This window comes from Osmerus mordax, chromosome 7 (genome assembly GCF_038355195.1).
Source record: "Osmerus mordax isolate fOsmMor3 chromosome 7, fOsmMor3.pri, whole genome shotgun sequence".
Lineage (NCBI taxonomy): Eukaryota > Metazoa > Chordata > Actinopteri > Osmeriformes > Osmeridae > Osmerus > Osmerus mordax.
The window spans coordinates 1,875,493-1,888,852 of NC_090056.1; the positions used below are offsets into that span (position 1 = coordinate 1,875,493).

Genomic DNA, 13,360 nt, shown 5'->3' on the forward strand with positions numbered 1-13,360 from the left:
TGAGATCTAACAGGATAAGGATAGAGACTTTATTTGCATCAGAGTTTAGTCTGAGGTCGCTAATTATTTTGGTGAGAGCAGTTTCAGTACTGTGATATTTCCTGAAACCTGACTGCGAGACTTCCAGGATGTTATTTTCTTCAAGAAAAGAATTGAATTGGACTAAAACTATCTTTTCCAGTACTTTACTAATAAATGGTAGGTTTGATATTGGTCTGTAATTTGCAAGTAGACTGTTATCCAATTTGGGTTTCTTTAATAGGGGCTTTACAACAGCTGTTTTGAAGGCATCTGGGAAGACGCCAGTTCTAAGGGATGTGTTTATAATCTCTAGCACCGGACCTGAGACACTATCAAACACTCGCTTAAAGAATGTTGTGGGTATAGGATCAATATCTGAGGTTGTGGAGTTAGATTCGCTGACAATTTTGGAAAGTTCACTAAGTGTGATACAGGTAAATGTGCTCATGGTTATGTTGCAGAATCTACTGATGTCAGTTTCGACCCCACTATTAATAATACTCGCTCTAATCAAAGTTATTTTGTTCTTGAAGAACAAAGCAAGCTCTTCACATTTAACTGCTGAGGATGGAGGTGGGGCAGGGACAGTGTTTAGCAGCTGGTCAATGGTGGAGAAAAGAACTCTGGCATTTTATGTAATAATGTTGGAGAAATATTCTCTCCTTGCTAGACGGATGGTTTTGTTAAAGGTGGTTAGTGTATCTTTGTAGATATTGTAGTGCATAGTGATCTTTGTTTTCCTCCATTTTCTCTCTGCTGCACGGCATTTTCTTTTCGTTTCACTAACATTTTTATTTCTCAGCCATGGGGAGGTTCTGCTTGTGCACTTATTTTTGGTTTTCAGTGGTGCAACAGAGTCTAACACAGATAATAGTGCATCATTGAGGTTCTCTACCATTTCATTCAGAGAGCAATCATGGTAAGTCGGCTCATATAGAGCAAATTGTTCAGAAAATGTCATCATAGCTGTATCGTCTAAATATCTTCTAAGGACTAAGAATTCTTTTTTGTTTTTTGTTAGGATAATTTCCACATTAAAAAGTATATAATGATGGTCTGAGAGGGGTAGATCAGTTATTGAAATATTATTGATATTTAGTCCAGTTGTTATCACTAGATCTAGTGTGTTTCCGTGCCGGTGTGTTGGGTCTGTTGTGTGTTGAGTTAGATTGAAACTGTCAAGGAGATTTAAGAGCTCAATAGTTCTTGGGTCTGCTTTTTTATTTACTTGGATATTTAAGTCTCCGTTTAAAACTACTTTGTCATATCTAGTGACACATAGTGATAATAGTTCAGAGAATTCTTGTATGAATATTGGCGAGTGCTTGGGTGGCCGATATATAATAACAAAAAGTATTGATTCGGTTTTGAGCTCTATAGCAAGATATTCATATGATGTGAATTCACCTAGCTCAGTGATTTTGAACAACAGTTTAGAGGAGAAAATAGCTGCGACTCCTCCACCTTTTTTTGATGTCCTTGAAACTTGGTGAAAGCTGTAATCAGGCGGACACGCTTCTATCAAAGTTGCTGTTGCCGTGTCATTGTTTAGCCAGGTTTCTGTTAGACAGATGCAGTCTAAGTAGTTTTCTTTGACCAGATCATTAACTAGGAATGTTTTGTTATTTAGTGATCTAACATTTAGAAGGGCCAGTTTCATCTGTGGGGTATTAACAGATAAAACATGGGTAGATAAATCTGTTGGAAGAATATGGATAGTTCTGTGACTTCTAACACTAGTTTCAGGTTTGTAACCATGCATTTTACCATGCCATTTTCTGTTTGTGATGATGACCGGTATGTCCAATGAAATAGCATGGTGGCTGTCCTAGCGTAGCTTTTCTTTGGGAAAGTCTCTGTCACTGAGCTGTTCCATCACAAGGGAATTCATCCGGGGGGTGCAGATCTGTGCAGGGCCCATGTCCTTGCAGGAGGCTGTTTGAATGTTCTGTTCTGTTCCATGGGAGGTTGTTTGGGATGCGTCAGTCAGCTTAGACACAACAGGGATAGGGAGAGAAGCTTGATTTGTGGTCAGGAGCACGTGATTGATGTTTGCTGTTAGTAGTCGAGATCCTCTACGGTTTGGGTGGAGTCCGTCAGCTTGAAAACGGTCTGCACAGTTCCAGAACACATTGAAGTTATCGATAAATCTCAGTTTGTGTGTCAGACAAACAGATGCCAACCATGTGTTGAAGGATAGTAGTCGACTGAAGGCTTCTTTTCCTCTGCGAAAGCATGCAATCGGTCCACTGATGAATACATCTTGATATCTGTTAAGTGTGTTCAGTAGCTGGGTGAAATGTTTTTTAAGTATCTCAGTGCCAGTTTTCTTGTGTAGGATATCAAACGAGCCAGTGTGGATGATAATCTTAGGGTTGTTTGGTTTATTGTTGAGGATTGTTTGTACCTCTGAGGACAGTTCCTCGACAGATGTGTTGCTAAGACAAATATTTTCTGTCTTTGCCAGTTTAACATGTGCTGTCATGGCATCTCCAATCAAGATAGTGGCCATATGTGGTGTTGTGTTTGCATTTCTAACGTTTGCCTTATCAGTAGCTGCGGGGCCAGTTCTTATCTTATTTGGGTTAGCAATGATAGGACCTTGTGCTAGACCAAGGTTAGACACTGCGTTAGTGCTAGCAGTAGATTCTATAGTGCTAGCAGTGTTAGCTCCTCTAAGTGTTGATGGGCTGTGGGTAGTCTTAGCATACCTTGGATCTTGATAATCCTGTGATATTGTTGTCTGATTAGGCTTGATAGGGGGTCGAACAGCGCCCCGAGTGGTCCGAGAGGGGCTTGGAGTGAAATGGGGGACTCCCGGTCGCAGCAGACGATGATGTGTTGGATTTGCATGTGTGTAGTAGCTACCATCATGGTGTGTCGGCGATCTGGGCCCTTCATGTTTGTTAGCTGCGTGGCTAGCACTCCTGTGCCTCTTCGCCTTGGATTCCACACACAAGGGAGAGAAAGTTCCCAGTGGTTCAAAACTGTTTCTGAGTGTGACAGGAGGAGAGGTGATGCGGGAAGAGTTTCTGCCTCGCTTTTTTTGCTGTTTATCCTTGGTGACAGTCCCATCTCTGATGAAGGTAGAAGCGGCGCTAGGCCTCTTTGGTTTAGCGCCGAGAGCAGGCCATGACTCATCCGGTCCAACGGCCGGTGGAGAGAAAGCTGGTTCCAAGGGTGGCTCATTGGCAGGTAGCTTAGCCTCCGGGCTAGGTAGCATGGAATCTATGAAGTCTTCGGTCTCTCTGATATCTAAGAGGGTTCTGACTCTTAGCTCCAGTTCGACTATCCTCTGAGTAAGTTGTTTGCAGTCATTACAAGCCATAGTTCTACAGGGAACAAGCTTTAGTTGGCTTGCCTGTGGTCAGTCTTGGAGGGCAGCCCAAAATACTTCTGTTCTCCTTGGGCTTCAGTCCTCTCAGGTTGTTCCTTTTTGTAGTATTTGATTTTGAGTAATATCTTCAAAAACTATCCAAATGATTGAAACTTCAGAGCATTTCTCCGTGAATAACTAGACAATACGATAGAAGCCAAGCAGGGAAGCAAGCAGGGAAGGTCAGGGGGAGGAGAGGGAAAGAAAATGCGACTGCCTTCGTTGAGAGCGTAGTAGTAGTAGTAAAGTAACTTAGTGTGATTAGTGTTAGGGAGTCAGGTGGCTGAGCGGTGAGGGAGTCGGACTAGTAGTCCCAAGGTTGCCAGTTCGATTCATGCCAACTGACGTTGTGTCCTCGGGCAAGGCACTTCACCCTACTTGCCTCGGGGGAATGTCCCTGTAAGTCACTGTAAGTCGCTCTGGATAAGAGCGTCTGCTAAATGACTAAATGTGAAATGTGAAATGTTAAGAAAATTATGAGAATAAAGCTTTGTTTCAACCTGTTTAGCAGACACATCCTCGTTCATTCGTTGTGTCTTGCTAGGAACCTCATGTAGCGTAACAGTTGATGCACTTGAACTGAAGCTTGTGTCAGACAGCTCAGAAGCAGATGAGAGAAAGCAATCTGAAAATTCTTAAGAAATATAAATGTGTTTAATAAATAGGCATACATTCTGTAGAGTGTAAAGTGCTTGATTATTTCCTGCCTTTATATCTCACCATCATTCAAGAAAATGGTCAGCACCACATTGCCCAACAACATCGCTGAAGATTTCTGCATCAACTTCTGTCCCTGTTGCTACTTGTGCATGACCTTTGCATCAGGTGGTAGACAGAATCTCTCAACGACTGGAAAAGATAGTAAGAGATAGAAAAAGATAGTTGCCTCACAGCAAATGACAGTTCACTTTAAATGTATTTATCCTCCACTGTATTATCATTAAATAGATCTGGAGCATCCCCCCCCCCCACACACACACACACAAAACCCATTATTTCTCTTCTTTTTCTTTTTTACTGATTTGGAGTGTATATTATGCTTCACATATGTCAGCCACATATTGCAGATCTGAAAATGTTGAGCAATGTATCCCAGTTCATGAAAGAGTGTGCTAAAGACATGTCAAAAGTCTACATTATAAGGAGCTTGTAGAATGAGAAAATAATATGCCTGAATTTTAAACCCTTTTCTTAACCCTTGTGTTATCTTCGGGTCATTCTGACCCATCAGTCATTGTGACCCACCGTCGTATTGCGACAACTTTACCGCATACAAAAACAAAGTGAAGCATTTTCTTTTAACCGTTGGGCTGTCTCAGACCCCCCACATTGCAAAGTTTAAAATAAAATTGTTTGTATTTGTTTTTGTGTTGGGTAAAATTGGGTAAACACAACGATGGTTCGTTATGAACCTTTGGGTCATGTGACCCGAAGGCAGCACAAGGGTAAGCAAACTGAAAACAAATTAAACACCCTTTTCATGGAATTGCAGAAAGTCAACCTGTCCATCAACCTCATCTAACTCACATACTTCTGCTGTTGGCTGTACTTTACCTAGACCAGCATTTTTACTAAGACGCATGAAAGTTAGAAAAAGTTCATTAACATTTAAAGGAATTAAATGTTAGGTCTAGGGTGTACTTAATTATACAACTGATATTTCTATATCTTTTAAATAAGTATTTATACTATTATTTAAGAAGATGCATAGCCAATTTTTTAACTAACCCCATTATCGTCCATTCAAACTCTCCAATGTTCAATACCACTTATCGTCTCTGACAATTAACTTCCACACAGAACACCAATCAAATCAAAAAGTGTTCAAATTACACTTTGGTAGTGGAAATCAACTTGAAATGTTTAACCCCGAAATTATAACTGTAATTTTTGCTGTGTTGTGTGTCTCACCAACATCTTAATCACTGGCTGCATCACATGCGGCAAACACATCTATGTTTAGTTCTCGCTGACCTCTCATCCAAGCGTCACACACACACACACCCATGTCATTGGGTCCTCAACACCTTCCGAATTTCAACATTATACCATACCCGGTTCTCAAGATATTCAACAGACACACAGACAGACATACAGAGATTTCTGCCTTCATAGTTGGACTAAGCAACCAATAGATAGGAGAAAGGCAGGCTAGATTAGTTTTGCGAACCTAGCAATTTTAGCATTAGTTTGAAAGGATTCAAACCTAAATATCCTACTCCCTCTATTAAAAGCCACTCCTCCAAAACACATGAACCTGTTGCCTGACTACTGCCGGGAGGTAGGTAGACACAGACTAGTAGCCAATCTCAGAATGGCGTCCAATCATTAGTGCTGGGCTGACCTTAATGATTGGTCATGTTTATTACAGTCCTGTGCAGCCAATAGATATCAGTTTGATTTAACTTTACTGTCAAACCTTTAGATCTATTGGTTGCTATCAGGATGTGAAGCTTATTTCAGCAAACATGACATAAAGTGTTTCTTAACAACATTGCTTACCCTGCCTTTAATCTAACACAATAATGACCCGTTCAAAAACACAGTGAAAGTCGCAAAGTCTTTCTCTGGTACATGAAGGTCAGAGGATGGTTTTTATAGTGAATAGAGAAAACAAAGATATCATACAGCCAACAAATGTTCATTATTCAATCAGGCAGAAACTACATGAGACCACCACCGTACTTTGGAAAAGATTACTGGTGTCATTGATTACTGGTGTTTTCATTCTCTACAGGACTGTCATTAATACACAGTATACATGACATTAGTCACATTAAGAATACAATTATGTGAATGATTATTTGAATTTAATACATAAACAGATAATAATGCAATAGGTTATCTGCTGAATGTGATTAACATGAGCACAAATAACTGATTTCTCCCACTACAGATCATAGCTAGGTACCAGAGGTTGCTAACCATTAGGTTTGATCCTACTGCCACATGCTACAGTGATGATGACTTGTCATCGGACCGACTTCTAAAAGTTCACCTTATAGAGTCAAAGTAAAACCTAATGTTTTAGTTTGTTAATTGTTGCTCTTTTGTTCTACCAAATCTATAGTCCCTGGTGAGTGCCTATGAGTTGAAACTGAATTGAATTTGAAAAAGGAACAAAGTTGAAAGCAATACTAGTTTAATTCTGTTTCCAACCATTCAATTACATTTCAGTCAGTGAAATACAAAAATGTACCATACAACATTAAGTTTGAAAATGTAAAATTCCGAAACTATTCATTCAGTTTAATTTTTTGTTGGCACTAAAACTCCATAGGTCATTCTGTTGTTTGTAGAGAAATTGTAAAAATGATGTGGGTGTATCTATTCCATTTTCCTCTCTACATCAACAGAGACCCTGTGCTCACCTATGTTGCTGTCGACATTCAGCCACTACTCTGTCTTCCACATGGCAGCCAACATGTATGTGCTTTGGAGCTTTTCCAGCAGCATTGTGTCTGTACTCGGGAGAGAACAATTTGTGGCTTTCTACCTGTCAGCAGGTTTGTTTTCAAATGTGTAATTATAATGAGTTTGGACCTAAAAGTGGTCTCTACAGTAAACCACAGAATTGTCATGTTTGTCAATTTTTCATCCTTAGGTGTCATCTCCACGTTATTCAGCTACGTGTGCAAGACAGCCACTGGGCGTTTGGGTCCTTCTCTTGGAGCTGTAAGAACATTGACAGTATTATTAATGTATTTATTTATTATCTTCTATTTATTTAGAAAAACAGAGAGTAGGAGCTATTATTGTGCTCTAATGTAGATTCTTTTCTCTGGTGTCTGAGAAAGTTACTCACTGTAATTGTGCAACTCACTGTCCCTGGAGGCTATATCTTGGTTTCACCCAAATCTTCCCGCTAAAGCACCTGGGCGCTATTCCAGAAGGAGGGTTTGACAAAGTGTGAGCCTAACCCTGAACTCTGAGTTGATTTACCCTAAAATGAGAAACTCTTGACTTTTCGGTTCCAGAACAGCTTATTTTAATTAGTCCACTCTGAGTTAATCACACGGATGAGGACTATAAAAAGCCAACATCAATGGAACTCCGAAACTAGGATCCACCATGTTACCCGGCAACAAAAAAGTCCTCCTACTTCACCCCACTTCAGTTAGAAGTGTTAATAGGTGTTTATGGTGAATCTGAACACATATTCTGTAAAAGAAAAAGCAACACGGTTGTAGCAGCAAAGGAGAGACAATAGGCTTGGGAGATAATTTCTGGTCAAGTATTAAATGCAATAGCCTAGTCCATACATTGAACATTTATCCACACTGTCCATTAATATTACAGGTGAAAAAGTGGTGGAATGTAATTTAATAAAATATGATGTTCACGTAGGTGCATCCCATGGGCGCAAAGTACACTTGGCAGAAGCTTATGTAAAATTAAATATAAAAACATGCTACGAACAGGTAATGCATATTTTGCTTAGGCCTATAAGATTGTGTTTGTAGCCTACGTCACTTTGGATTTAATTATATTTTACATGATACAAAGTAAATATTAGTTTATCTCAGTTTCAACTTGTAGTAAGGCTGCAACAAACCATTATTTTGATTGTCAACTAATCGAACGATTATTTGCGATTAACGATTAATCAACTAATTGCCAAGAGACATTTGCCCATGTCATTCATCATTGTATTAACAAGTAACTGACTGATGCTGCCTAATAACTCCTTTTATGTCATATGAATATGAAACAAAACAAGAGTGAGTGATGATACGTTTTATTTTTGGATAAACTATAAAAAATGTAAGTCACAACATTTTGGGGATCTCATACCGTAGTGTTACAATCAAAACTGTCCCGACTCCTATGCTAGATCACTTTAGTGTATGCAAACCAAACTATCACTTAACTGCAGTAGCCTACAGTTTTTTCTTATTGTAATTTTTTTCTTATTTGTATTCACTAATAAAAAGATTTAACAAGAGGTGCATTCCAGTTGTAGGCCTATTCGGAAGTCTGAATTTCGGAGTGTAATCAATGGTTGTGCACTACTGTCTAACCGCTGTCTGTGGACATGTTCCTACGGAGTTAGTCAACCTATGCAATATAGTATGCGTGAAATACGAGAGGACACATACAACTACCGTGTTTTTATGAACTGGTGTCACTAACAACGGCTATCCTGGCTAGTTGCATGTGTCCTCTTGTGCCGGGATGTTTCTGCTTTACATGCTCCAACATGCACGTTGTGCTCCCATGAAAGACATGTTCCACCCTGCATGTATGCATAGCAATGCTCTGCTAGTTTGGCTTCGTTTGCACCCCAACATTCTCGTAGGTAGCATGTTGTCTCGTCTTCTATTGGATTGCATACGGGAGGGTAGCGTTACAGGCTAGTGCTACAACGCCGCACTGATCAAATAGCGTTTTTGCAAACCCTTAATATAGGTAATATGAGATCAAACGACTACTCGACAACAGATATATTTGGCAAACAGAATGTCAACGATAATGTCGACAAATGATTTCAGCCCTAACTTGTAGCAGTAATGCCCAACATAATGCTTTTTAACACAGGATGATGATGATTATGATGATGAACAGACATTGACTGTTGCCACAGAGCGGTATGCACAGAGGCCTACATGTATGGCAGCTACTGGTAGTTCTCTCCCCATGTACTTTAATTTACAGTCTTATGTGGAATTGTCAGTTTTTTATGTACACTGAAGTGAAGAGAATAATGAATGGAAAACAAATCGCACATTCTGATCCTTTTGAACAGAGCATGGATGGGCATTGCCAGGAGGGGGGGGGGGGGTCCATCAGCCTGCAGAGCTGCACACAGTGATATGTTCATTTAATGGCAGGTGAATTCTGCATTTAGAACTGTGGAATTTAATGTTATCTAATGTATTCCCAGTTACCAGTAAAGAAGTTGTACAAACTGCATCTCATGAAGCAAGTGCCAAAAACTAATCAAGAGATGGTGTACTTAGGGCGGAAGATTAGGAAGGTTGATCTTGAAATGTATTTGCTGGAACACGAGTTACAGGTGGGTGCATGGTTACAGGTGAATAGTGTTAATTGTAGGAACAATATATAAATACTCATTGTTGGATTTCTGTTTGTTCAAGTTCAAGTCTCTTATTGTCACATGCACAGAACAACGCAAAGTCAGACTGGGCACTGAAATTCTGAGGCAAAGACAATGCAAAGCAACCTGGCATAACATATAAGTACTCTGAATATAGATTACACCTATGATAAGCAAAAATATAATAAACCTCCTAACCGCCCTGCTTCAGGACAAGCTCTCCCAGCTGAACGTGGCCGACTCCACCTGCAGGTGGATCACAGACTTCCTGTCTGTCAGGAAGCAGTGCGTTAAGCTGGGAACACAAGTCTCTGACTCCTGGTCCATCAGCACCGGACCTCCTCAGGGCTGCGTCCTTTCTCTTCGCTCTTCTGCCTGTACACCAACAGCTGCACCTCCAGTCATCCGTCCGTCAAACTCCTGGGGCCTCATGTATAAAGGATTGCGCAGCTTTCATACAAGAAGATGGCGTACGGCCAAAACTCGAAAACTACTTACGCACAGAAATATTCACATGTATAATACCGGTCGTACACCAGGTCCTGCGCACCTTTGCTTTATAAATCACAATCAACGTGAGATTGACCGCACGTGAACGAGCCACTGACCCCGCGTTGCCTCCTCCCATAAATGAATATGCAGATGGACTATAAATGCGCTCCTGAGGTCATGTCTTTGTCTGAATCACCGTACTTCTTCGAATAAACGCCGCCCTCGAATAAACGCTGCACCAAAAATGAACGTTAAACGCTGCAACGTTTATTCGAAGAAATACGGTGACTTTGAGATCGAGGTTCTGACAACAGAGGTGGAGGCGAGAAAATGTGTCCTGTTTGTTGGCCTGTCATCAGGTATTAGCGACAAAAGAAAGTCGGCAGAGTGGAAAACTGTCACTATTTAAGCCCTTTCTTGTTTTTAACCTGTAGCACTTTGAGATTTAGGTAAATGTAAAGTGCATTACAAATAAAATTATTATTATTATAGGGCCATAAATGCTGTGGGTTCAGAGAACCGGACCATGGCAGAAATTAAGAAGAAATGGTCCGATATAAAACTTTAAATGAAGAAACGAGTGGTGGCGCATCGTAACAGCATGGCAGCTATAGGGTTAGCGTGACATGCATTTCCTGAGTGATTTTGTCGTTTGTTTGACACCCTCAAGTTTAACAGAAGTTATTAAGTGGTGGCGGATTAAATAGAAGGCTATAGCATTTCCAGTTTTGGCATTTTGATGTGATCATCCACATTAATGATCAAACTTTTATTTTTATGTTTTTTGAATAGTCAACGTCATAAACGTAGTAGTGGAAACTTTATTTTGGAATGTTTGGTGAGTTTCGGCACTTTTCAGTTAGAATTCGCCATGTTACAGAGTCAGACAAGACTTTGCGTACGGTCCGCACATTCTCACGTCTGCTCAAAAGTTCTGTGACGGCCCGCACATTCTCACGTCAAGTAAATCTTTATACATCATGGTTTGCGTGAAAACCAGCGTACGCAAGCTTTTAATGCGTACGCAACGTTTATACATGAGGCCCCTGAAGTTTGCGGACGACACCACCCTCATTGGGCTCATCTCTGGTGGAGATGAGTCGGACTACAGGTGGGAAGCTGACAACCTGGTGACCTGGTGTAGCCAGAACAACTTTGAGCTCAATGATTTTAACCCTTGTGCTGCCTTCGGGTCACATGACCCAAAGGTTCATAACGAACCATCGTTGTGTTTACCCAATTTTACCCAATACAAAAACAAATACAAATAATTTAATTTTAACCTTCGCAATGTGGGGGGTCTGAGACAGACCAACAGTTAAAAGAAAATGCTTCACTTTGTTTTTGTATGCAGTAAAGTTGTCGCACTACGACGGTGGGTCACAATGACTGATGGTTCAGAATGACCCGAAGATAACACAAGGGTTAAGACAGTGGAGATGGTTGTGGACTTTAGAAAGAATACAGCCCCACTCACCCCCATCACCCTGTGCAACTCCCCAGTAAACACTGTGGGGTACTATCCTCTTCCAGGACCTCAAGTGGGAACTGAACATCAGCTCCCTCACCAAAAAAGCACAACAGAGGATATACTTCCTGCGGCAGCTGAAGAAATTCAACCTGCCAAAGACAATGATGGTGCACTTCTACACAGCCATCATTGAGTCCATCCTCACCTCCTCCATCACCATCTGGTACGCTGCTGCCACTGCCAAGGACAAGAGCAGACTTCAGCGTATCATCCGCACTGCTGAGAAGGTGATTGGCTGCAATCTGCCTACCCTTGAGGACCTGCACAACTCGAGGACCCTGAGGCGAGCGAGGAAGATTGTGGCCGACTCCTCCCACCCTGGACACACACTGTTTCTGATCAAAGCTAACTGATCAAAGTCAGCGTTTAGAGTTTTATATTATATTGTATTTTTATTTTATATTTTATTTTATATTATATTGTATGGCTCTGCCTGTAGTGTATTTTATTTTGGTGTACATTTTCTACATTTTCCTTTTGTTCATTATGTTTAAATGTTCACTGTATGCACCTGCCCACCAAAGTAAATTCCTTGTTTGTGACCACTTACTTGGCGATTAAACTCAATTCTGATTCTAAATATACAAAATAATATACAGTATACCAAACCTCTAATACACATAATAACCTATACTAACCTTATAAACCTATACTGACTTAAAGACAAGTGGGGTAACAATTAGAGCAATATTGCTGATAGTGCAACCAGTAGCTGAAAGTGACAGTATGTAAAGTGGCTAGTGAGAAAGTGGTGAGAGTGTATCAGTGTCCATTCAGATGGCATTAAAGACGACCAAATTCAATTTCAATGATTTGTCCGTATTTCAGTGCCAAAAAGCACCTGGTCGTTTCTGAGTGCACGTCCACTGTGTGTTACATTAGCGATGTAAGGGCTGAGAATGTTGCTAAAATAAATGGAGTGTGATGAAAAACGGTACCGTTAACTTAGGTTTTTATTACATTTTAAATTAAATACATCTTATTAAATAAATTTGCTAAGCAAATTACATTTTGTTTGAGATCGGTCAGCTGAACAAGGAAAGGACCCCCCATGTCTGCCAACTGTATCAGGCTCGTACAGTGGGAGGGGATAGGTAGAAATGCAGAGTTTGTTAAGGAAATCCCCCCCCCCCGGTGTTTGCTATTTTTGATGCCAACCCAAATACCCCGAAGTTTACAACAAGGTAAGGGAAGGAGTTTTTGGAGGTGTCCTAGGGCAATTTTTAAAATGTACACAGCACACAGACCAAACAGATTTCGAATACATTTCCTTAAAAGACTATTTGCCCAAAAAGTTCAACTTTACGGATGTGTCCCACTGGTGTGGTGAATTTTTTAAGAGAACCTTGTGTGAAAACAACTGTAATCACATCACATAAGTCACAATGTCACATCAATCACACAAGTCATATTTGTATACATAGGTAATACACTTTTTTCGCCTGACGTTGTCATACTCATACTACTAATTATATTCAGAATATGAGTCTGATACCGCTCCGTTGGGCTGTGAGTATGGGGCGTGTTTCAACCGAACCTGGACAAAAATGCCTCTTCACTCAATTGGATAGACCTACAACCAATCAGAGCAACGTAGTATGTTGGTTGTTGAAAACGAATTAAACCCAAGCGCTCTTTGGTGATGTGGTTGATTACGTTACTGTTGATCACCTGTCCATCATCGTATAAAGCCCGCCCTGACAATTTGATTGGTCCGAACAGCTCTTGTTCGGACATAGTTTTTCCCCAACTGAGCGACCCCAGACCCAACTTCCCGACCAAATATTTTTGTGGGCGGGCTAAGTTTGGCTGGCACCCAGGCTAACACTTTTTTGTATGGATGCAAAAATAACAAGTTTTCACCATCATAAAGCTTCATAGC

General features: G+C 40.6%; 1 protein-coding gene across 3 annotated transcripts in view; it reads left to right on the forward strand.

The window, feature by feature from the left end:
• Positions 1-13,360, forward strand: part of LOC136945819 (presenilin-associated rhomboid-like protein, mitochondrial) — a 67,970-nt gene that overhangs the window by 47,366 nt on the left and 7,244 nt on the right. For all 3 annotated transcript variants that reach the window (XM_067239894.1, XM_067239893.1, XM_067239895.1), the window contains 2 exons: positions 6,754-6,903; positions 7,002-7,072. In XM_067239894.1, the coding sequence (XP_067095995.1) occupies positions 6,754-6,903; positions 7,002-7,072 (221 nt within the window). The remainder of the gene's footprint in view (positions 1-6,753; positions 6,904-7,001; positions 7,073-13,360) is intronic.